We start from the raw sequence: 23,891 nt of genomic DNA on the forward strand, positions 1-23,891 counted from the left end.
GTTTGTTGCAGGCGGGGGACGGCGTACGGGCTCGAGTAATGTGACTGGGGTTCGGGCGTGTGCTCTGCCGATGTGGGCTGAGGGGGGGGGGGCGGGTGGGGGGTATGGACTCCCGGGTCTGAACTCCCGGGTCTGAGGGAGGAGGGGCGGGTGGGGGGTCTGGACTCCCGGGTCTGAGGGAGGAGGGGCGGGTGGGGGGGTCTGGACTCCCGGGTCTGAGGGAGGAGGGGCCGGGGGCCTGGACTCCTGGGTCTGAGGGAGGAGGGGCTGGGGGTCCGGACCCCTGGGTCTGAGGGAGGAGGGGCTGGGGGCCTGGACTCCCGGGCCTGAGGGAGGAGGGGCGGGTGGGGGGTCTGGACTCCCGGGTCTGAGGGAGGAGGGGCTGGCGGCCTGGACCCCTGGGTCTGAGGGAGGAGGGGCTGGGGGCCTGGACTCCCGGGTCTGAGGGAGGAGGGGCTAGGGGCTGGGCTGTTATCCCAACACTGAGCTCTGTGCGAGTGTGGAACTGGAGCAGTTTCTGGCCTGAGCACTTTTTCCTTATGCTTCTGTCAGGGCCTCAGCGACTTCTGCTCCAGTCCTGACACCTACATCCTGAACCTGACCCAGGAGGAGACTGGGCTCGACTCAGGTGATCCCATCAACCCCGCAAGGCCCTGGGTCCTCAGGCCTCCGTGCCCTGTCCCGCCTGCGCTCAGTCTCGGAGGCTCGCAGCACCTCTCCGGATGGGCTGCAAAAGAGAGGGACACAGAAGCTGGAATCAGGAGAGGGGAGACCAGGGGAGGGCTGGGCCGCCTCCCCAGGAGGGAGGAGATGGGAGCCCAGCTTAGTCAAGGACAGGACTGCGGAAGAACGGGTTCCGGGAGAGTGTGGCCCGCGAGTCTCTGACTGTGGCTGGAGGAGAAGGGAGGGTGTTAGCCTGTCCCTGGATGCCAGGCCACTGGGACCACGGGAGGGTCCTGAGCTGGGGAGAGGCCCTGGCCCTGAGGGTGGAGAGACAGGCCCCCCTTCCCACCTTCCCCCTAGGGAGGCGCTGGGGACCCAGGCTCATGGCCTCCCCCCTCTTTCCCTCCCGCTTCAGACATCCTGAACTATTATTTCCTCTGCAACCAGGCAGTCTCCAACCCCTTTCAACAGGTTAGGGGTGCGGGCAAGGGAGCCGGGCGGAGCCGGGCGGAGGAGGGCGGGCTGGGGCCCGGACTGCAGGTTCTGGGGGCGGACGCAGGCGCCGGGAGAGGGCGCCGACCACCCGGCCGTGCTCTGTCTTCCGCAGAGGCTGACGCTGTCCCAGCGAGCTCTGGCCAACATCCACTCGCAGCTGCAAGGCCTGGAGCGGGAAGCGGTCCCCCAGTTCCCTGCCGCGCAGGTGCGCCCCCCCCCCCCCGCGCAGGTGCGGGACTTCCACCCGGGAAGGGGGCGGGGCGGCGGGCGGGGCCTGCCGAGAGGGGCGGAGCCCGGGCCCGCGCAGCTTTAGGAGCGTGTGGGGTAACACTCCACTCCCGTGCAGGAGCCTCTGCTGTCCTTGGAGGAGACGCTCAATATGACAGAAGGCAACTTCCACCAGTTGGTGGCTCTGCTGCACTGTCGCGGCCTGCACAAGGTGAGCCCTGTCCCCCTGTCCAAATTCTTCTTCCAGGGAGCCCTCTGGTCTTTCTCCCACTGACCCCGAGAAATCCTTACGTTTATCTCTATTATTTATTTTCCCTGTAGCTCTTCTCTATCTACCTACTTACCTACCTACCTACCTACCACCTATCTATCGTCTATACTCCTCCTTCCCGCTAGCCCCACTCATCCCTCCCTCCCTGCCTTCCTCCTCGAGCCTGTGCAGCTTAGGGAATTCTGGAGCGAGACCTGCCTGGGTTCCAGTCCTAGCTCCTGACCTCAGACAAGTCACTACCTACTCTGTGCCTCAGTTTCCTCGCTTATGAAGCCGGGGCTGCAGGGGGTCAGTAGCCGTACAGCTCTCATGGGGGGCGTGTGGTCTCACCGTACTGAGGCAGCAGGGGTGGGCAGGGCACCCTAGAGAACGAATGGCTGGTGTCCTACAAGCTCAGTCTACTTTGGGCTCTGCCGCAGCTGTGTGGCGCTGGCAGGTGAGCGTCCCTGAGTCTCGGGTTCCCGCCCCCGTCAAAGGAGGGAGAGGACACCTGCTTTCCTACGCAGGACCCTGTCCTTCCCCTACACGGGGCTTTGCCGTGTGCGTGCATCACAGGTGGCGGCTCCCTGAGCTCTCATTCGTCACGCGGCCCATCAGAAGGAAATGCTGTCATCGCCCCCATCTAACGGCCGTGGAAGATGGGTTGCAGAGGGCTGGGTGCCCCAGAATCTTCTTTCCTTTCCCTCTGTGAGCCTCCACAGCCAGGCGGTCACCCAGCCTCATGCCCTCGCCTCCTCACCCCACCCCCATCTGCAGCTCAGGCCTCTTCTCCCCTGGAGGACACCTGCCTCCTCGGCCCTTGTGGTGTGTCCCCCCCACGGGCCCTCAACAGGGCTGCTAGACGTACCAAACCGCAAATAACCGCTTTACTGTTAGGTATGTCCTGTCCATGTTGGGAAGGCGCTGGTACTAAAAGCTTTTGCTGTCAGGCATCTGAAATTCAAATCTAAGTGGGCATCCTGCCTTTGTTCCGGAAACCCTATCAGGGATCTGAACTGGCCCTTGCTGTGATCACATCCCTTCCATGGGTCGCACTGTCCCCAAAGCTTCGGAGGTCAGCATTCTGACAAGGGAGCCGTGGGGGTGGGGGGTGGCAATGAAGCAATGCTCAGAGTTGCTGGACACCTGAGCTGCAAAATCCTAGAAAGTAGCCCCAATTTTCCATTTAAGGGCAAACCGGGGCCCACAGATTTCTCCATGGTCCAGGCCAACACTGGGCTGGACTGCACTTCCCAAGGTTCATTGTGGACAGAGCAAAGGGAGGGAGGGAGGACGGTGGGTTAGAGTTTCCTCCTCCCCTGGTGCACCATGTGACCATTGGCCTCAGTTTCCCCTCTCTGGACTTTAGGGTCTCCACATATTAAAATCAGGATTGAGGGGCATCAGGGATAAAGTGCCAGGAGGGTGGTTCTGGAGCCTCACAGACCTGGCTCCAATCCCAGCTCTGCCCCTTGCAGGCTGTGTGACTCTGGCTAAGTGGCTTGTGCTCTCTCGGCTTTAACTTTCTGCCACTGCAGGAGGCAGCAATGTGAGGACAGGTGCCTGATACAGTAAAAACGGAATGGCCCACTGCTCTGACAGGGCCCTCCCTTGGGTTACACTGACTCAGTACCGGCACCCCTGCCCCACACCCAGGGGCTCAAGCCAGAAACCTACGAGCATCCTTTTTGCTGTCTGTCCTTACCGCCCGTAGTCATTCCCCAGGCAAGTTCTGCTGAGACCCATGTGGACTCCGAGCACGGCTCACTCTGCCTGTGCTGTACCCTGCTCACCCCCTCACCTCCTGCCCATTTCCCCTGCCCCCTGCTTGTCCCCCATCCCCCATCTGTCCTCCCTGAAAGAGCTAGCAGCTGGGTGAGCCTCTCGCACACAATCCGATCAAGTTCTTTCTCGGCTAAAACCCTCCAGCGACTCTTCCTGCACGCGGATTAAAGTCCAGTTCCACACCTCACCTGCAGGGGGCCAGGCTGATCCAGTCTCTGCCCTCACACCCCTCCTGCACAGGCCACAGCACCCCTCAGACAGCTCCAGGGCCCTCCTGCCTGGATCGGTCCCCGCTGCCGCTGCTGGGGCCCGGCACTGCCTTCTGGTCCCCTCTCGGCTTCCTGTGATCTGAAATGACCTCATCACGTGCCAGGTGCCATTCTGAGTCTGTGGCTCTTCTAAGCGTGGTTCTGAGCCAGAGATCCCGCCCCCAGGGGACATCTGGCAGTGCATGGAGACATGTCTGGGTTGTCACAACCGGGGAGGTGTGGGGTGCTACTGGTATCTATTGGGTAGAGCCTGGGCAGGCTGCCCAACACCCTCCAGTCCACAGGGCAGCCCCACGGCAGATGGGAGCTGAGCTGGGGTGGCGGCTGGAGAGGAGGCCACGATTTGGGTTTATACCTCCAGGCACAATAATCACTGTGCTTGGAGCACCTCCAGTGTGCTTGTACTGAGTCTAGATGACAGGGGAGGAAACTGAGGCACAGACAGGTTGGGTGACTTGTCCAGCAGGGCCCAGGCAGGTGAACCGTCTGAATGGTGACACTGTGTGTGTGGGGGGGGCATTGCCTGCTGACGCCCTCCCCCGCCCACCCCAGGACTACGGCGCTGCCCTTCGGGGCCTGTGTGAGGATGCCCTGGAAGGCCTGCTCTTCCTGCTGCTCTTCTCCCTCCTGTCTGCGGGGGCCCTAGCCACCGCCCTCTGCAGCCTGCCCCGCGCCTGGGCCCTCTTCCCGCCCAGGTCAGGAGGGGAGGGGGTGATGTGGAGGGAGCAGTGGTGGGTGCTGGGCCCTGTTCCCACCCAGGTCAGGAGGGGAGGGGGTGACCTTGGGGGGAGCAGCAGTGGGGGCTGGGCCCTCTTCCCACCCAGGTCAGGAGGGGAGGGGGCAACATGGGGGGCCAGTGGTGGGAGCCTGGGCCCTTTTCCCACTCAGGTCAGGAGGGGAGGTGACATTGGGGGGCAGTGGTGGGGGCTGGGCCCTCTTCCCACCCATGTCAGGAGGGGAGGGGGTGACATGGGGGGCAGCAGTGGGGGGCTGGGCCCTCTTCCCACCCACGTCAGGAGGGGAGTGAGGGCCTGGTCCTGGGAGCAGTGCTGGGGGCAGACCCTCTGGGCCACTGCTCATGCTGGGGAGCCTCCTGATGGTCCCCCATCCTGCCTCTCTGCCACTCAGTGATGACTATGACGACACAGATGATGATGACCCTTTCAACCCTCAGGTAGTGGACCTGCGAGTCTGGGGGAGGGGCTGGGGGCCTGCACCACAGGCCCAGACCCCCTTCTTGCCCCCTCCCCAATCTCCCTGCAGGAATCCAAACGCTTCGTGCAGTGGCAGTCATCTATCTGAGCCCCTCCTCCACGCCGGACTGAGCCCGTGACCCCCACCCCAGTGAGCTTCCAGAGGGCGACACCCTGGCTCCCGGAGCTGCCGCTGCTCTCCTGTCCCTCACTCTGGGACTCTGGGCACCGGGGTGGCCCTGCCGTCTCCATCAGCCCGTGTCTGCCTCTCCCTCTGGTTCCTTCCCTGGCGGCCGGAGAAGACCCCACTGACCCAGCCTCACTGGGCTCTCACCACTAACAGCACCTCTACCACATGCCCCTACTGAGGGGGCAGGCCGGGGTCTGGGGCTGGCAGGGAAGGGTGGCCAGTGAGACACACACCCTTCACCCTGGCCACTAGGCCCACCCTTGCAGGGACACAAGAGCCCGGCCCCAGGGGGCTCAGGGCCGTGACCTCCACTTGCAGCACTAACTTGGGAATGGGTTGATTTGAAATAAAAGGGAAAACTTTATTTTACAAGCAGCTGGCTCCTTATTTCTCTCCTCCCTGATCTGGCCTCCTGGCTGGGGCCCAGGAGACCCCTTCACGGCAGCCTCCTAGCTGACAGGCATTTCTGTTTCTGTCCAGGCTCTGGAGCAGTTCCAAAGGCATTGTTACTTTAAATAATGGTGATGATGATGATAACAACTTTTTCTGCGTGACTCTAAAAGCAGGATGCAGGTCTTGACCCAGGAAGAGACAGCTATCCCTGGACCAGAACAGACAACCCAGAAATAGATCTGAGTGTACGTATAGGATAGAAGACAGACGTCGTCAGAGTGAAGGGGCTGCTTGGTTTCAAAGATCTGTGGACACAGTGGCTCCCCATCTGGAAGAAAACGTTCTACGTACAAGACAGGAAAAAATCTAAATGTAGACTAGGGAGGGGGCAGAAGTATTTCAGAGAGTAGTAGGAGATTCTGTATCTGGTATACCTTGGTTGGAAGGGGAGGATTTTCAGCAAGATCCTCTAAAACTAGAAAAGAAAAGGTAATTTATTTAACAAATTGTGGAACTAAAAATATATGTATATGTGCTATAAAGCCAATTAGTAGTCTAGAAGAAACTCCTTTCAACACATATGGCAAAGAAATAGGTTATCATTACTACATAAATATAACCTACAGAGATTCCATAAACTAAGAAAAAGACAACTTGACTTGAAAATAAGCAATTAAGATGAATGTCCCAACACCGGTGGACAGAGGAAAAGATGTTCAAACCCTAATCACTAGGAGGTGCGATTTGAAAACAAGCAGGAACGGTTTCCCATCATGTGTCGGTGGTGCTAACAGGAAGCCGGCGCCAAGATTCTCTGCTGGCGAGGCTGTGGACACGGGGCACCTGGCCCATGGCTCTGGACACTGGGAATCGCCGCCGTGACCAAAGTCTGCTCATGCGTGATCGAATCAAAACAGTAGAGCCTCTCTGACCAGGCAGGCCTGCTTTGGGGATTCGCTGCACAGGACAGCAGAGGCGTCTAAATGTAAACAAGTATGTTAAGGGCTGTCTGCTGCAACAAATCTTTGACTTCCAGCTGAACTCTGAGCGAAGGCCACAGAAAGAGGGCGAGTCCAATAAATCACTGAACTGCTGGGCTCTCTGGCACACGACAGCCTTTGGCTAGGTTCGGGACTTTAGGGAAGGCCTAAGAAAGGGGAGAACTGAGCTGGGCGGGACAGGCAGTGGCAGCAGAGTGGACAAATGTGCAGGCCATGACTCAGGGCCCTGCCTGCTACTTACTTACCATCGGACGGCTGTGGGCAGGCACTTGACCTGTTGGAGCTCAGCTGCCTCATCCACCAGATGAGGTGGTACATCCACCAGAGCGCGGTACAGAGCACAGGTCCCCAGGCCCTCCTCTGCGATTCCAAAATTCACAGCTCTCCTAGACCACAAGTCTCCCCTAACTCACCGGGTGGCAAAAACAGCCTAGTCCCCCTGCCTGCGTGAACGTTCATCTCTGCTCTCCAGCGACACGGACGGGGTCACTGCCAAGTGCCATGCAGGGTGCTGATGGTCCCGGGCACTGTGTGGAATATGAACCATGTTGCGTCTCGAAACCGTGAAAAATCCTAAAGCTCAAAACACAAACCTGAGGGTCTCAGGTCAGGGCCTCTCGGCCCAGAATGCCGGATGTCAGGTACCCAGTGCAGGGCTTGCCCGGAGGAACTGTCTTGCTAATCGCTTCCATCTTGTGCACTGCGAGGAAGCTTTCAGGGTGGACTGGCCTGAAGCTGGGACGCTGAAACCGACTGCAGCTTCCAGGGAGGGGCTTGGGGGGGGGGGAGCCCTGCAGGGGTTGACTCACTTTCTCCTCTGGACCGCCAGCTGAGGGGGCTGACCCAGGGGCCTGCCCGCAGCTACTCGGGCTGCTTTGATCTCAAACGCCACCCTCTGGCGACCTTGAGTCCTTGCCCTCAAGATGAAGCGTCCCCATGATGTGTTGCAGATTCCAAAAGTAGCCTGAGATTTCAGGCCGCCTGATTTCCAGCCAACCGGCCTGGGGATGACCTTAACCTGGAAGCTTTAACCAAGAGAGAAGGCCATGTTGCCTAACCTTTACAAAAGAGAAATATAACTTTATTTTTAAAATCATACATAGGAGGACTTTGGCTTCCAACCAAGAGGGAGGAACAGGGACTAGATTTTCTCTCCTTCCTGAAACAACCAAAAGGCCACACAAAATACATGAAACAAAAGGGCTCAAGACTCGGCATCAGGCAAAGGAGAGTGATCCCTGCCCTGGAAAACAGCCAGGTGAGCCCTGAAATCACGACAGCTCATGGTCATCAGAGTCTGACCACAGGACAGTCAAGAGGGACAGAGGCAGAACACCTCCCAAAGGCACCACCTAAAACTGCTCTAAAAAAGCCTATTAAAAAAAATCTCAAACCAGAAGGCAGCAGAAAAAGGAGAAAAGGGAAACAAAGTAGGGACCAAAAGAAACCCCATAGCAAGATGCAGGTATGAAGATAACCATACCAATAATCATGTTAAAAGTGCTGTTATAAACATCTCTTTTAGAAGGCAGAGATTGTTCACTTGGGTAAAAAAGAAAAAGAAGGAAGGAAGGAAGAAACCCACCTTAAATATAATGGTTAAAAGTAAAGGGATTCTAGGTGGCTCAGTTAAGTGTCTGACTCTTGATTTTCGCTCACGTCATGATCTCACACTTTGTGAGATGGAGCCCGGCACGGGGGGCTCCGTGCTGACAGCTTGGGGTCTGCTTGGGATTCCTTCTCTCCCTCTCTGCCCCTCCCCTACAAGTATGCACGCTCTTGCACTTGCTCTCAAAAATAAACTTAAAAAAAGCAATGGAATGCTAAATGCAATTGGGTACTCTGGATTACACTCTAGCACATAAAGGGCACCTTAGTGGAAACAGTAAAAATCAGATAAAGCTGCAGTTTTAGAAAATAAATAAAGTTGGTTACGGTTAACCACTAACGTGCCAATGTTGATTTCTTGGTTTAGCAAGTGTACTGCAATAATGCGAGATACCAGCATTAAGGGGAAACGGGTGTAGGATACACGGAACTCTAAATTGTCCTTGCAACGTTTTTGTAAACCCCCAATTCACCTAAAACAAGTAATTTTCTTTTTAAAGTGAAAAGACAGAAAAAGATCAACTGTGCTAGTTAACAAAATGATACGCAGTCATCAACATAACGACTTCTAGTAGTAAAAAACGGAGGGAAACAGCTTCTGAAATATTATTCTACTGCTTACTATGAGTACATTGAGCGGTCCCTGAGCCAAAGCGGATCGTGCCATCGGTCAGGATCCCGGATGGAAACACCGGAGCCAGACTGGATCGTGCCATCGGTCAGGATCCCGGATGAGACACAGGGCACACTGCCACCTGCCAGGTGCGCATTCCCCAGCCTGGCACTAGTGCCCTTCCGAGGTGTACCACCTGCCCACCTGTACAGACCCATCGGCTCAGCCCAGGACCCTGCACGCGTTTACCCCGCCGCGGCCACCTGCTGCCCCCGTGCTCCGGCGGGGGTCCCCAGGCCTTTCCCGTCGCCCGCCCCCGTGTGTCTGCATGCGCTCGCGGCCGGGGACGTCCTGCCGTTTCCTGTACTCGGGGAGCTCCCCTTCCCGGAGGCTGTTCTCACCCCCTTTCTTCGACTTCACCATTCCCTGCCCCGGGCTTCCCGAGCTGTGCGGCAGGTAGTCTTACATCCCTCCTCACGCTAGTCTGTGTCTGCAAACAACCGTGGCTACCACTCACTGAGCCAAGACAAGGCTGCGTGTGCGGGTACAGCGCCCGCCGGTCCCACCGCGCATGTCCCCTCGGGGCCACCGTCCCCACCCCAGTCTTCCGGCTTGCCTTAAACGCCCACGCGTCCTTGCGCAAGCGGGGAGGTGGGCTCCAATCAAGCTCACGGCGCCCATTGGCTGTGCAGTGTCGAGGGAGGTGGGGCGAGGCCTCCGTGTGACGTCAGGACGCCGCGGTCAGAACGTCGAAGCCCAAGGAAGACAAGAACCTGCCGGGTCGCGAGCAGTTCTGCGGCCGTGTCGCTGTCGCCTTGGGCCGCTGCTGACGAATCTAGGGGGCGAACGGCTGAGGTGGGTGTGGGGAGCGGCGGGCGGGCGGGCGGGGACGGCGTTTCCTTCCGGCCCTCCGCTCATCGGGTCCCGAGGCCTGGTCGGCCGTCGCACCAACGGACGCCGCGCGCGAGCGACGACTGGGTGTGGCGGGCCAGGGAGGCCACTGCGTCTGCGCACCCTGGCGCCTGCGCGATAGTCCTCGGCTCCCCCCCCCGCCCTCGGAATTTCTGGGCCCCGAGCGCCCCCCTTCCTCAACCCCCATTGACCGGGCGGTTCCACCGGGAGGATGGCGTTGCCCCGGGCGACGCGCGACCCTGGCACCGTCTTTTCCACCCCGGAGACGCGGTGCGCACGCGCGGCGCGGCAGGGGCGGTGGCTCTGGAGCGGGTCGCCAGGATCCGGACGGGCTCTTCTTCCACCTGACGCCTTTGCCGCCTGCGGGATGGCCAGGTGCCCCTCGCTGCCGGTGCCGGTCAGACCCGCCCAGGACCCTCCGAGCCCCCCTCCTTCCCCCTGCCCCTCCCCCAGGCCTTACTCGCACTCTCCTTTCTGTCCCGGGCCTCCCCCGCTCGCTGTCCCCGCTCATCACCTCCTGCCCTCCCTTCTCCCCATCTGTTTCGTCTTTCAGGCTCTTAGGGCTTCTTCCGACTCCAGATTGCTGTTCCTGTCCCCTCCCTTCTTGTGGGACTGTCGGGTTCCCCAGCGGGACTCGCCTTTGAGCCCCCTATACTTCTCAGCTTCTCGAGTTTTGCCCCTGAGGCACCCCCTTCACTTTCTTGCACTCTTCTCTACTCCACTCTTAGTTTCCTGAAAAGCTTTTGGACGTTTTCAGGCATCTCCAGCGTTTTCTCTGCAGACCCCCAGCCGAGCGGATTGCCTCTTCCATCCCTGCTGGGAACCGCTGACACAGGCTCATCCTCCGCCCTGGGGGCTCTTCTGCTTCAGTCTCCCGAGAGCTTTTTGAGAACACATGCCTTCACTTTAGTGCCCCCCCCCCCCGCCCCACCGTGGGCCCCCTCCACTTCTCCCTGTTTCTTGGAGTAACTTCTTGAAGCCCCCTTTATCTCAGGTTTTTCTTTCCCATCTGTTCTCTGGAGTTCTCTCTAGGTTCCCATAGATGCTTCCCTCTTTGCAGCCTTAAGGGTTCATGTAAACTTGACTCCTCCAAGCATCTTTACTTCTGCTTCCTCTCAGAGGCTGACTTCATCTCTGGATCTCTTTTCAGCCCTTACCTGAGGTCCCCCACCCCACCAGCTGGACCTTTCTTCCGCCTCAGTTTTCCCTCGAACCTCCCCTTTCCCCATGTGGGTTTCAGGCCCTTCTCTTTCCCTTTGGGAGATTTCCTCAGACTTCACTGTTTTCAAATCCTTCGTTTTCCACCCAGAACATTGCAGGGAGGTAGAGGTCTTCCCCTCACACAGAAACCCTTTTATTCCACACCCAGAATTCCTTCACTGAGGCCTTTTCTCTTGGTGGCTCCTAACTTCTCAGACGTTCTTTCTGCCTGGCTCCTCGTGACCGCTCCTCCAGTCCCCAGTTCGTGACTTGTTTCTTGCATGTTCTCAGGTCTCTCTCACTCCTTCTTTTTCTCAGACAGTGAAAAAGCAGTCTGGCTCCTGAGGTCCACCCCTTATGCCGCAAGGTCCAGATGGCGGCCAACGTGGGTGATCAACGTAGCACGGATTGGTTAGTGTGGCTGGAGGGGCAGAGGCAAGAGGGGAGGGCGAGAGGAAGCAGGACCCAGTGTCGTTTCCTGGTCTGGCCCCTCACGCAGCAGGGGTGGAGTGGGGACGAGGTCCTCTGGCCACCAGGGTCGGGGAAGCCTTTGGTTGCAGGGTGGAGCGAGTCAGGTCTTCACGTCTCTGAGCACTTTTCAAAATTCACAGTATGGTGCTTACTTCATAAAACTGCAAGAACTCACTCAGTGGACTGCGATTAAGGGGCAGTCTGCAGCACCTAGTACTCGTGTTTTTCTGCTAATACCTTGTCTTTTCCAAAACAGTGTGATGATAATCTGCTGGCCGGAGAGGTGTCAGCCAGAACTGACCAATGAAACATTTAGGCCTACTAGGGCCCGGTGCTATGTTAGCTGCTGTGGGTACTGGTAATCTTTCCTTAGGTCCTTAATCTATCCCTCACAGAAAGGTGTGACACAGAAACCCGGTGTCGGTGCGTTATGATGAAAATATGTTCTGGATTAAAACCTTAGGCTCCAGTAGGTAGTGCGCGGGAGATTCAGGACTCAGGCCCCGGCATGTGCCTGTCTCTGTGTTACCCGCCGTGTACAGGGACTGTACCCAGTGAGACAGGCTGACCGGTGTCCCTTTGCAGGTCTTCACAGTACAGCATGGTGGCCGGGGCGGGCAGGGAGAACGGCATGGAGACGCCTATGCATGAGAACCCGGAGTGGGAGAAGGCCCGCCAGGCCCTGGCCAGCATCAGCAAAGCAGGAGCTGCCGGCAGCTCCGCCAAGGCCAGCAGCAATGGGCCTGTAGCCAGCGCACAGGTGAGACGGCACACAGTGCCTGGGGGCCCTGTGGGGGTGGCTAGGAGAGGGACACACTTGATATTCTCTAGTATCACAAGGGCAGGGTGCCCTGAAGACGTTTCGGGAGCTGTCAGATAAGGGAAGCAGAGTCTGTTTCCGTGGAGAGCTCAGGGCACCGCATGGTCCTCGCCCCACCACACGGAGACCCCCGGGATGTGTCCAGGGCCGCCAAGGTGACCCAAGTCCGTTGGTAGAGGCCCTGGTCTCTAGAGAGAGGCCGACCCAGTTTTGTTTCTTAGCTCTTTACCACCATTGATGAAGCACCTTTTGGGGGACTAGGGGCCTGTGGGCTCTTGCTGCTAACGCTGATGGCGCGTGGGCCCCTCTCCACAGTACGTGTCGCAGGCCGAAGCCTCAGCCTTGCAGCAGCAGCAGTACTACCAGTGGTACCAGCAGTACAACTACGCCTACCCCTACAGCTACTACTACCCCATGGTGAGTGCCCGGCCCGGCAGGGCAGGGCTGCGGCCGTGTGAGGGAGAGCAGTCGGGACAGGGTCCAGGGCTAGCTGGCGGCCTGAAGACAGCAGTGACGGATTCCGGAAACCTTCCACTGGCTCATGGCCCACACGATCCATTTCAAAGTCCTTCCTGGGACCCGTGCTCCCTGCTTCTGGCCACTTCTGTCCCCATGCTCATTCCACGGTTGTGCCTCACAGCCCTCTTCTCTGACAGACTTGAGTGGCTAAAGCGGTGTTCTACCCGTCCCTGCCCCACGTCTTCTCTGGGCTTTTTTTTTTTTTCACAATACTTACTGCTGGACACGCTGGGTGTTTGTGACTGTGCGTGTGTTTTGAGTGCAGGCTTCATTAGAGCATGGGTTTTTATCTTTTTCTGTTGTGCTTAAAAAGTTGGTGTTCGGTATGTATTTTTTTTCAACGGATTGGAATTGATAGAGGTGCCCATTTTATTTTAATTTTCTTTAAATAAGAACGTGGTGCATATATGCAGTGAGGAGAAGAAGGGGAAGGGAAGAGGGGCATCTTGGGAGTGGGCGTGGCTCCGCGGTGGGCAGGACAGCACTGACCCTTCCCTCTGCCTTTGCAGAGCATGTACCAGAGCTACGGCTCCCCGTCTCAGTACAGCGTGGCCGGCTCCTATGGCTCCGCCACACCCCAGCAGCCATCGGCCCCCCAGCACCAGGGGACCCTGAACCAGGTAACGCCCCCACCGGCTCCTTGGAATGTTCAAGAAGGGGAATATAGCTTTTCTGAGTGGGAGAACAGTGGGCACACCTGCATTATTTCAGCTACCTGCCCCCAGTCTTCTCTCCTGCCAGGCAGCTCCTGATCTGCTAAGGAGGAGGGCAAAGCATAGGGTTTGAAAACAGGGTGGGTTTAGGGTGTGGACCCGGCCTGGGGCTAGGTGATGGGGCTGCGGCCTGTCTTCCGCATTTTCGCATGCGCGCACTGTACCTGCACGGTCATGTCCATAGTCTGGCCTTGTCATTTAACATGCGGTGCGGAGTGCGGAGCTGGTGCAGGGCGGTGGGTAGGCCTGGCCTGGCGCCCCAGCTCCCCCTCTGCTGGTGCCTCGTGATTGCACTGCATCTCTGCAAGTCCTGTCTCTTCCTCACATCTCCCGCGAGTGTGTGCAGTCACCTGTGTGTCTTGACTGGGACGCGGGATGTGCCCAGCCAGGAACCACCGGGTGGCTGCGCTGTTGGGCCAGCCCCCACGTGGAGGTGGGCTGAGGGTTTAAATGCCTGCTGCTTCTACACAACAGCTGGGGGCCAGAGGACAGCAGCTCCGGGTCTGAGCCTCGGTTTCGGCAGCTGTCTGCGGGCTCGGGCCAGTGAGGTGTGGGAGGGTCATGGCGCAGGATTGAGGGCTAAGTGGTGCTGTGGTCGCGGGGACAGCGTGAGAGCCGGCACGGAGGGCTCTGCCCCCGCCCTCAGTGCCTGCTTGCTCCCCTAGCCCCCTGTCCCTGGCATGGAAGAAAGCATGTCCTACCAGGCACCCCCTCAGCAGCTGCCGGCAGCCCAGCCCCCTCAGCCCTCCAACCCCCCGCATGGGGCTCATACTCTGAACAGCGGCCCCCAGCCCGGAACAGCCCCAGCCACACAGCACAGCCAGGCAGGGCCCGCCTCGGGCCAGGCCTACGGGCCGCACACCTACTCTGAGCCTGCCAAGCCCAAGAAGGGCCAACAGCTGTGGAACCGGATGAAGCGTAAGTCGACGGTGGACCCTGGGGAAGAGAGGGCATGGAGGCTGGACCGTGGGTGCGTGGCCTGCCGGTCCGTCCCTCTGGGCTGTTTGGTCACCCCGGGCTTTGGATGCAGGTGCCCCGGAGTGGGGCGTCCCCCGTTCCTGGGGAAAGGGCAGCCTGAGGTGGGCTGGGGTGAGGCCTGATTCCAGCTTCTGTGGTCCTCACAGCAGCCCCTGGGACTGGCGGTCTCAAGTTCAACATTCAGAAACGGCCCTTTGCTGTCACCAGCCAGAGCTTCAGCTCCACCTCGGAGGGTCAGCACGGCAGCTTCGGCCCCCAGCCTAACCCCGAGAAAACCCAGAACCACCGGTGAGGGCCCCTCGTCACTGCTGTCCTGCTCCCTCGCCTCTGGTCCGCTGGCGGGGTCTGCACCCCAGACTCCATCGGCTCCTCCGCATGTGGGGTGGGGTCCTCCCTCCCTCTCAGCTGCTGTGACCATGAAACGAGAGGGGAGAGCAGACGCGGGAGCCGTGCCCGGCACGCGTTGGCTCTGCACGCAGCAGCGACGACGGCCTGTCGTGCTGTGGGGTGCTGCCCGGCTGAGCCCCCGTCTGCCCCTCCCCAGGGGGAGCCTGTCCGGGAAGCCCGACGACTGGCCGCAGGACATGAAGGAGTATGTGGAGCGCTGCTTCACCGCCTGCGAGTCGGAGGAGGACAAGGACCGCACGGAGAAGCTGCTCAAGGAGCTGCTGCAGGCCCGGCTGCAGGACGGCTCCGCCTACACCATCGACTGGAGCCGGGAGCCCCTGCCGGGGTGAGTCCAGGCAGGCGTGGGGCCGGGGCGGCTCTGGGCGCCGGAGTGGAGACCCCCACACCTGGGTACCTGGAGCCCCGAGAAGGAGCAGGGAGGTCGGGCCCCAGGGGTGGGGGGGAGGCCAGGAGGGTAGGGCTGAGGCGCAGGTGCCGCCTGGGAAGGGGGTCCTGAGGCGGGATGGAGGCCCTGAGGGCTGCCAGGTGCCGGGTGCTCCACAGCGGAGAGCACGCTCTAGACAGAGGAGCCTGGGGCGTGCCTCCCAGTTTTGCGGTGTGTTAGCCAAGCCACCGGGGTAAGTTCCTCTCCCGCCTGAGGTGGTGAGCTCCTGGGGCGGCCGGCACGCGCTGGGGATGCTGGGGGCACTGGGTTGGTGATGCCCTGCCCTGCTGTATCCTCAGGCTGACCCGGGAGCCTGTGGCTGAGAGCCCCAAGAAGAAGCGGTGGGAGGCCCCTAGCAGCCTTCATCCTCCCAGGGGGGCAGGCTCAGCGACAAGGGGCGGGGGTGCCCAGTCCCAGCGAGGGACGCCGGGGGCTGGGGGTGCTGGCCGAGCCCGGGGCAGCAGCTTCGCCAAGTTTGGCAACCGCAATGTCTTCATGAAGGACAACAGCTCCTCGTCCAGCACGGACTCGCGCTCCCGCTCCTCCTCCCGGTCTCCCACCCGCCACTTCCGCAGAAGGTGCGAAGGCTGGGGGGTGGGGCGGGGCGCTCGCGGGGAGCTGCCGTTTCAGGCCTCACCTTCCTGCTTCTTCGGTGCAGTGACTCCCACTCGGATTCAGACAGTTCTTACTCAGGGAACGAGTGTCACCCTGTGGGTCGCAGGAACCCGCCCCCAAAGGGCCGAGGAGGTCGGGGGGCCCACATGGATCGGGGCCGAGGCAGGGCGCAGCGTGGAAAGAGGTGAGACTTTGGGCAGGCGGCCAGGGGGCAGCGCCAAGATCAGCGTTCCTGGCAGAAGGAGGGCTGTGTTCTCGGGAAGTATCCGGAGAGGCAGATGGTGACCACGTTCACCCCTGACCTGTCTTCCCAGGCATGACCTGGCTCCCACCAAACGCAGCCGCAAAAAGATGGCTGCTCTGGAGTGCGAGGACCCTGAGCGTGAGCTGAAGAAGCAGAAGCGGGCGGCCCGCTTCCAGCATGGACATTCCCGCCGCCTGCGCCTCGAGCCCCTGGTGCTGCAGATGGGCAGCCTGGAGAGCAGCGGCGCGGACCCCGACTGGCAGGAGCTACAGATTGTGGGCACCTGCCCTGACATCACCAAGCACTACCTGCGCCTCACCTGCGCTCCCGACCCGTCCACTGTGCGCCCTGTGGCAGTAAGTGTCTGGGAGGGCTGGGACCCCCTGCAGGCCCGGCGCTGGCACTGGGGGCTGTGGGGGGGCAGCAGGGGCCTGCAGCTGCGTGGGGACAGGCTCTGGAGCCTGTGTCCAGGTCGTGCGGCCTCCTCGGAGGCCTCCCCGGCTCTGAGCGTCGGGCTGTTGTTGAGGCAGGGAGAAGGAAGCCACCTCCCCAGGCCAGTGCTTCACGAGATGGGCGAGCCTGCCGCCCTGTCCTCCATGGGGCGAAGCCGCGTGGCTGACGGTCCGCCCAGGGTGCACGCTGGCGGGGGCAGCTGAGACTTCGGAGGCGGCACTCATGCTGAGTGTTTTGGGCTCCTTTTATTTATTTATTTGTTTTTTAATTTTTTTAATTTTTTTCTGAGATAGCATCAGCAGGGGAGGGTCAGAGAAAGAAGGAGACACTGAATCTGAAGCAGCTCCAGGCTCCGAGCTGTCAGCACAGAGCCTGACACGGGACTCGAACCCACAAACTGCGAGATCATGACCTGAGCCAAAGTCGGATGCTTAACCGACTGAGCCCCCCAGGCATCCCATTGGTTCCTTTTAAAGTGGGCAGCGAGTTGTCAAGTGGCTTTGATATTGTAGCTGTTTTCTTAATGCCGAATTTAAGAAATTGTAATGGGTGTTCGTTATGGCCTTGCCCATTCTGCCGAAATCACACCAAGCCTGTTTGGTCCCCTTCCCAGGTTTTGAAAAAGTCCCTGTGCATGGTCAAGTCCCACTGGAAAGAGAAGCAGGACTACGCCTTCGCCTGCGAGCAGATGAAGTCCATCCGGCAGGACCTGACGGTGAGGGGGTTGCCGGGAGGGCCTGCTGTGGCTGAGCCCGGCCTCCCCCAGCCTACCCCGGCCTCACCGCTTACCCTGCTCTTCCAGGTGCAAGGCGTGCGAACAGAGTTCACGGTGGAGGTGTACGAGACGCACGCCCGCATCGCCTTGGAGAAGGTGAGTGGGCGCTGGGGCCCTTTCAGCCTCTTCCGGGGCTCCCCGTCGTGGCCTCACTGTGTCCCTTGTCCTCCGTGCCCCCGGCTCCAGGGTGACCATGAGGAGTTCAACCAGTGCCAGACGCAGCTCAAGTCGTTGTACGCCGAGAACCTACCGGGCAATGTGGGCGAGTTCACTGCCTATCGGATCCTCTACTACATCTTCACCAAGAACTCAGGAGGTAAGAGGAGCCACCTGCCGGTCAGGGTGGTTCCAGGCCCCCAGGGTTGGGCACTCCTGACCCCCATCTGTCTCGGGCCCTAGACATCACCACGGAGCTGGCGTACCTCACTCGGGAACTGAAGGCAGACCCTTGCGTGGCTCACGCCTTGGCCCTGAGGGCAGCCTGGGCTCTGGGCAACTACCACCGCTTCTTCCGGCTCTATTCTCACGCGCCCTGCATGTCTGGGTACCTGGTGGACAAGTTTGCAGACCGGGAGCGCAAAGCTGCCCTCAAGGCGATGATCAAAACGTATGTGAAGCTGGGTTCTCTCCCTGCCCCCTCTTCGCTGGCCCCGCCGCCATCTGCCCCTTCTCCCCCCCTCCCTCCGCACACTCCTGGGCTGTCAAGCCTCCAGCTCCTGTCCCAGGGCCTGTGGTCCTCTCTGCCCGTCTCTTCTTTCCACGTGTGCCCTGCTCCCCAGTCCCTCCTGCTTCCCTTCACAGTTTACCCCCCGCGTCCCCTGTGCTCCCCGCTCTGTCTCGCTGCTCCGGGGCGCCCTCTCCACCCCCCTGAGTCTGTTTCTCCTGCTCATGTACGCCTGGACCCTGGTTTCTCTTCTTGCTCCGGGCTCTTGGTTTCCTTCCTCCAAGGTCTCTGCTCACCTTTCAAGCCTTTCCTGTCACCCACCTCCCACTCTGTAGGGACAGACTAGGAAGGACAGCCCTGCCCTTGGTAGCTTCTGATGCGATGAGACAAGAGCCTGATTCTGGCTGAGCTCCTTTATGAGTGCAGAGTGTTGAGGGAGACGGGTGATTCTGGGCCGAGCCAGGGCCGGCCGTTCTGTTCAGATGTCGTTAGTGCTGTGTGCATGCATGCGTGTGGGGGGGCACCTGTGCTCCTGTGCTCAGGGCAGGGAGACCCCCTGGGTGACCTGGGCCCACATGAGACCTTTGTCGTTGTCACAACAAGGGGGCGCCACTGGTGTCTAGTGGGTGGGGCCTCTTATGCCCAGGGCGCCCCACAACAGAGAACCACCCGGCCCCAGCGCCAGTCTCGCCAAGGTTGAAAACTCTTGGTCAGAGGTCATAGGGCCAGAGGGCCATGTCCACTAGCGTAGCCTCAGGGACAGTGTGAAGCTGAGGAGGAACAGTCACACTGAAGTCAGGAGATGCACACGTTCAGGGGTCCAGTTTGGGTCCAGGAGATTGGAGGCAGAGGCCGAGCCAGGGCAGGGCCACAGAAGTGGAGGCCAGGACGTGGGGCAAAGACCCGAAGGCGGCCCGGAACACGGGACGTGCTTGTGTCGCAGGGTAACGGGAAGGGGTGTGTCTGGAGGCCCTGGGGGCTGGCCCTCAGTCTGCCCTCTGCAGCAGGACAGCCGTCCCGGGGGGGCGCAGGCAGGCTGTGCCTTGGAGCAGGGGCCATGCCTTGGAGCAGGGGCCCTGGCCTGTCACTGGCCACACGTGCTCTCTCACCCCTTCCTGACTCCCTGGCAGACACGTCCCTCCCTCCCAGAGCCTCCAGAGCCAAGTCCCGGCAGGGCGAGCCGGAGGCCGGGTCAGATGTGGGGAGAAATAGGCCCTCTTGTGCCCCCTGTGGACATCCAGGGCCACGATGTGGCACAGGCGTGAGGCAGGACTGGTTCCCGTCCTCTCTGCCGCTGAGTCCCCGTGTGATGTGCAGCCCCGGGCTCCTTCATGTGTTTGTGACGGGCAGGGGTGGCACGGTTTCTGGGAGAGAGCTCAGCCAGGTCACCACCGTCTTCTGGCACATGCCAAGCATCTCGTTCGCAACTGCAAGTGCCTGTCGCCAGTGTGCAGGGGTGTAGTGTGGGCTGGTCCTGTGCCCAGGTTCCCCAGGCACTCTGACCCAAGCAGGGCCAGTTCCCCAGATTAGCTGTCACCTGCCAGCCCGTGCCCATGGCCGTGTCCTTAGGTCATGCCCTCTGCCTGGCCCCTGCCCTTGGGCCACAGTGGGCCCTCTTCTGAGGGCCTGCTCAGGCCCTTGAGCAGCGGAGGAGCCAGCTGGGCCCTTCCCTCCCATCCCCTCTCCTTGGTCCCCCCGTACAGGTAAGTGAGGGTGAAGGGGGGCACAACTGGGGCTGGGGCCACCACCCCCGCCCCGGGCCCCCCCGAGCCCCTGGAGGTGGGAAGGGCGGGTAGAGGGTTGGTGAGAGGTCAGCAGGTAACGTGCTGAGGAAGCCCTTTGGGTGCCCGAAGGGGGGGCGCCCACTCCCTGCTCGTGGGGCCCTCCCCTGCCCGCCGCCCGCCTCATCACATTCTCCTCTTGTCTCCGTAGCTTCCGCCCTGCGCTGCCAGTCTCCTACCTGCAGGCCGAGCTGGCCTTCGAGGGCGAGGCCGCCTGCCGGGCCTTCCTAGAGCCCCTGGGCCTGGCCTACACGGGCCCGGACAACGCCAGCATCGACTGCCGCCTCAGCCTGGCGCAGCTATCAGCCTTCTGAGCACCAGCGCGGATGGGGGTGGGGTGGGGGCAGGGCCGCGGCCCCCCAGCGCCGCCTTTGCCGATTTTGTTTTTGAGCCATGGACTTGGGTTGTAAATTAATTCATGGGGAGCGGGCTCCAGGAAGAGCCGCCGTCCCTGTCCCCGTTTTCCCACCGGGGAGTCTGTACAGAGATTTTTTTCTACATTTTTATTTTTTGTCTCAGAGGGACGGGATCGGGGGAGGAGGGGGTGGGACAGCGGAGGGCTGGGGGCATGGTCTGTAGGCTGCTCTGTGTCCACCTGCACCTCCACTAATGCTGTCTCAGTGTTTTCTCTCTCTCTCTCTCGAGCTTGTACTCCGGTACCAACCTGGCACCCCGGCCCATCCCATGCCGGGGGGGGGCCGGAAGAAGACAGGCCGCTCCGCCCATGCCCGCCTGCGGCGGGGGCACCAGCACCCCAGCCCGCCGCCTGCCACCCGCCCGCCTCACCACAGACTCTTGTTGCCCAGCCCTCCGGGGCCTCAGTGTTCGGGGCTAGGGGAGCCGTGTAGAGACTGTGCCCCACCCTCAGCCCCCCACGCCAGAAATGCCGCCGCCAAGCCGCCACCACGTCCCCGCCGACACTGCGCACTGAGGACTCCGGAGGCCATCATCGCGGGACCTCGGCCGGGCCGCCTCGTCTGCAGTTGTATTAAGTTGTCTCCGTGTCCCTCCTCCCTCCACCCCAGTGTTTCTTCTGGTTTTTTTTTCCTTCCCTCCCTCCTCCTCCTGCCCCCCACCCTTCCTTGGTTCAGCACAGGTAAAACGGTTACCCTCCCTCCCTCCCTGCCTTCATGGATCACCAGCTCACGTCATGTTTCCTTCTCTTTTCTTTTTGTGTGTGTTTATTTAAGTTATTTTCTTCCTCCCCTTTTTCTTTTTGCCCCCCCCTCTTCTGCCATGTAACTGGAGGATGTGCAATGAGTTTGCAAACAGCTGGACTGTCAGGCTGCTTCTTTTCCAGATGTTCCTCCTCTGCCTCCCCTCCCTTCCCTCTTCCCTCCCTTCTCCTTCCTTCATTCTTTTCCTTGGATCACTGAGCACCATTTGGAAGCTTGAGAGAAACCAAAATTAAAGAGAGAGAGAGAGAGAGAGCACTTTGTTTCTTCCTGCTTAGACTGGATCTTCTCCGGTTCTTTGGGCTGGAGATCTGTCTCCTCCAGAGGTCTGAGGGGGGCCGTCACCCCAGGGGCATCTCGGCCAGGGGCTGGTAGGTCTCTCCTGCCCTGCCCGTGCGGCACAACCAAACTTTCCCCAGGGGTTGGCTCCCCAGCTCCTGTCCTGGGATGACGTCGGGCTCAGGGAGGCAGACTTGAGAACCCTGGGGCACCTTCGCTAGGGTGAGGTGGGGGTGCAGCCCCCCTAGGGGCTGAACTACTCTGAGCCCCTCCGCTTCCAGCCTCTGTTGCAACACTTGGGCCATGTTTTCTAGGGAGGGCCAGGGAGGGGCACAGAGTACATGGTGCTTCAGGAGAAGCAGGCGCTGAAACCTCAGCTGCGGGGGTGCCTGAAGCCCTGGGGCTGAGAGCGCACGTCTCAGTGCACCGAGGGCCGCAGCTACCTCCCCAGGGCCTGCTAGTCTCAGGAGGGCCAGTGTCAGGTGCAGGGCGCCCGCGGGTACCATGAACGTAGCGCACCAGGGTGCAGCTCGGACCAGCTCTTCTTGGGCCTTGGCCACGCCCGCCTGCAGCCGGGGATCAGTCACCATGAGAGCCACAAAATGCGTGGGACGGGGCTGGCGAGGCCCCGCGGCCCTGGCGCCAGCAGCCTCTCCACCGTCCAAGGGCCAGGCCCCAGGACCCCACTCTGCTTCCGTTTCCGGGAAATCCCCCACGGGCCGTCCTGGGGCACCCTGGACCTGCGCCTCCCCCCGTGACTCCGTGGTCCTGGCTACGGTGGCCGGCCTCCGCACCCCTTCTAGCTCTGTCCAGTGGGGCACTCTGCGCTCTTCCGTTCGGACGTCAGTGGGGGCGGCAGCTACGCTGTGGAGCGTGTTCTCACTGCTGCCGTGCACACGCCGGGACCCGCGGGCGTCCTCGCCACCGTGCGCATCCTGGGGGCTGTGGGCATCCTCACTGTCGCACTCGTCCCGGGCCCCGTGAATGTCTTCACAGGCACGCGAGTCCTCGCCGTCGTGCGTGTCCCGGGGCCCGTGGGCGTCTCCACTGACACGGGCGTCCTCGCTGGCCCGCGGGTCCCAAGACCCATGGGCTTCTTCGCTGGCACGTGCGTCCTCGCCGTCGAGTGCTTCCCGGGGCCCGTGGGCGTCCTCGCCGTCGAGCGCGTCCAGGATGGTGGGTCCGCGACCCGCCGCCGAGCCCGAGCCAAAGACGAGGTCGGTGCGCGAGGCGCGGTCCCACACGAGGCGGCCCCGGAAGCGGAAGTAGCGCACCCGGTGCTGCGGCACTGCCAGGACGCCGGGCCCCAGCGCCGCCAGCGGCTCGTCCCAGCAGAAGGCGCAGAAGGGCTCCTCGCGCACGCCCAGGAAGCGGTCGGCGTAGCCCACAGAGAAGTCGGCCGGGTCGAGGCGCGGGTCCCAGCGGATGCGCTGGATGACGGCCGAGGCCGTGCGCAGCGGCGGTTTCTTGGCCTCGGCCTCGGCCTCGCGGTTAGGCCGTGCCGACGCCGGCGCCCCGGGGTGGGGCTGGCGGCAGCGGGCGCCGAAGCGACAGCGGCCCTCCAGGAAGAAGCGGCAGGCGGGCGGCGGCGCGGGCTCGGCCGCCATGGGAGCGGAGTGCTCCGGAAGCGCCGCCGGGCCGCCGCGAAGCCCGGCCGTGACGTCACCCGCCCCGCCGCGCGGGAGTCGCGCACGCGCGCTCGCGGGGCCTCCGGTCCCGGGCCTGGCGCCCGGCTGTCCGCGGAGGTGTCCTGCGGGAGCCCGTCCCCGCCTCCTCCGCGGACCAGCGGTTCTAAAGGATGTACACGCTCGGCACCGCCCCCAGGGTGCCGGCCTTCGTCAGTGCCTCCGAGGAACCGGACCCGGCTCCCTCCGAGGCCTCAGTCCGAACGATTTACAGGCGCGGCCCCGCCCGGCTTCGGCCTCGGCCGCGGTCTGCGTGTACAGCCCCGCCTCTTCTAAGTTTCCAGAGTATGGCTCCGCCCCCGCCTACGTGATTTGCATGGGAGGCCCCGCCCCCCGTAGGCTAGGTTCCGCCCTTCGCCCACCTACAGCGTTTTCAGAGTTTTCAGTGCTGCTGCGTCCCTCGGGGTCCTGGGTGGGTCATGCCCTCCGCGGGACAACTGGACTCCGGCAGACTTAAACTAGGCAGCCCTGACATGGGACGCCGCTGTCGCCCTTGAGCCGACACATCTGGGGCCGGAGGGGGGGTTTCCTCCACCGGGACCCAGTCTCTCCGGACACCCCTGCGCGGCCGCTCACAGGATAAAGGGCAGCTTCCCCCGGAGGGTTCACGGGAGACGCGGGCCAGGAGGCTGAGGCTCCCGGAGCCCCTGCACTCGGTCCTCTGGAGCGAGTCGGTGGGAGTGCGGTGGCCCCCGGGAGCGACTCAGCAGCCTCCCAGGCCTCGAGTCAGGAATCCTCCCGGGGGAGTCAGCGGGTGCTGGAAGCCTAGTGCGTCCGTGGGAGGCGAGTCAGGCGCCCACCCCCGGGAGCGGGTCATCAGGCTCCCAGGCTGTGAGTCAGGTGGGCCCCTTCCTGGAGCGAATCAGGTGGCTCCCAGGAGCAGGTGAGGCCGGCCTTCCGTCATAATTGAGGAAGGAACACCGTCCAACCACGCCTCCCCTCTGTTAAAGGGGCCACATTCTCACCAGGGCAATCTTAGGACCTCGACCTTGGTCCAGTCTCTGCGGGGCACCGAGCTCCAGGTGACACACCTGGCCCTTACAGGCTCCGGGACCCCATCACCGACACCCCAGCCCGCCTCCCCATG

At 61.5% G+C, this 23,891-nt stretch overlaps 3 protein-coding genes across 6 annotated transcripts in view; 2 read left to right on the forward strand and 1 right to left on the reverse strand.

Moving 5' to 3' along the window:
- TTYH1 (tweety family member 1) overlaps positions 1-5,445 on the forward strand; it is a 16,217-nt gene extending 10,772 nt beyond the window's left edge. The window contains exons 7-13 of the mRNA XM_039244191.1: positions 553-628; positions 1,079-1,134; positions 1,271-1,363; positions 1,505-1,597; positions 4,243-4,385; positions 4,819-4,864; positions 4,954-5,445. Coding sequence (XP_039100122.1) covers positions 553-628; positions 1,079-1,134; positions 1,271-1,363; positions 1,505-1,597; positions 4,243-4,385; positions 4,819-4,864; positions 4,954-4,992 — 546 coding nt within the window. The 3' untranslated portion in view covers positions 4,993-5,445. The remainder of the gene's footprint in view (positions 1-552; positions 629-1,078; positions 1,135-1,270; positions 1,364-1,504; positions 1,598-4,242; positions 4,386-4,818; positions 4,865-4,953) is intronic.
- Positions 5,446-9,401: 3,956 nt separating this feature from the next.
- LENG8 (leukocyte receptor cluster member 8) lies at positions 9,402-21,095 on the forward strand. Of its 4 annotated transcripts, XM_039244160.1 has the most exons (16): positions 9,403-9,543; positions 11,119-11,211; positions 11,857-12,031; positions 12,407-12,508; positions 13,120-13,230; positions 13,989-14,241; positions 14,448-14,589; positions 14,846-15,034; positions 15,433-15,711; positions 15,792-15,932; positions 16,063-16,348; positions 17,059-17,160; positions 17,248-17,316; positions 17,407-17,536; positions 17,620-17,827; positions 19,817-21,095. In XM_039244160.1, the coding sequence occupies exons 2-16, from the start codon at positions 11,174-11,176 to the stop codon at positions 19,977-19,979; spliced, it is 2,388 nt and encodes a 795-aa protein (XP_039100091.1). In that variant the 5' UTR covers positions 9,403-9,543; positions 11,119-11,173; the 3' UTR covers positions 19,980-21,095. The 4 variants fall into 4 exon arrangements, with proteins under 4 accessions (XP_039100086.1, XP_039100090.1, XP_039100091.1 ...); XM_039244155.1 differs by having other exon boundaries at positions 9,402-9,543; positions 17,620-19,909; XM_039244159.1 differs by having other exon boundaries at positions 9,402-9,543; positions 14,451-14,589; positions 17,620-19,909.
- LENG9 (leukocyte receptor cluster member 9) lies at positions 20,703-23,879 on the reverse strand. The gene has a single exon (XM_039244181.1). It carries the CDS (start codon positions 22,724-22,726, stop codon positions 21,182-21,184), a length of 1,545 nt encoding a protein of 514 aa, XP_039100112.1. The 5' UTR covers positions 22,727-23,879; the 3' UTR covers positions 20,703-21,181.
- Positions 23,880-23,891: the final 12 nt, after the last annotated feature.

This window comes from Hyaena hyaena, unplaced genomic scaffold (genome assembly GCF_003009895.1).
Source record: "Hyaena hyaena isolate Hyena2069 unplaced genomic scaffold, ASM300989v1 scaffold_235, whole genome shotgun sequence".
NCBI lineage: Eukaryota > Metazoa > Chordata > Mammalia > Carnivora > Hyaenidae > Hyaena > Hyaena hyaena.

Excerpts from the sequence above, each read along its gene's own strand:
- LENG8 (XM_039244155.1), top strand. The coding sequence starts at position 11,174 with ATGGCGGCCAACGTGGGTGATCAACGTAGCACGGATTG. Across the intron at positions 12,509-13,119 it reads ACAGCTACTACTACCCCATG|AGCATGTACCAGAGCTACGG; the intron begins GTGAGTGCCCGG and ends CTGCCTTTGCAG. Across the intron at positions 17,161-17,247 it reads CCATCCGGCAGGACCTGACG|GTGCAAGGCGTGCGAACAGA; the intron begins GTGAGGGGGTTG and ends CTGCTCTTCCAG.
- LENG9 (XM_039244181.1), bottom strand. The coding sequence starts at position 22,726 with ATGGCGGCCGAGCCCGCGCCGCCGCCCGCCTGCCGCTTCTTCCTGGAG.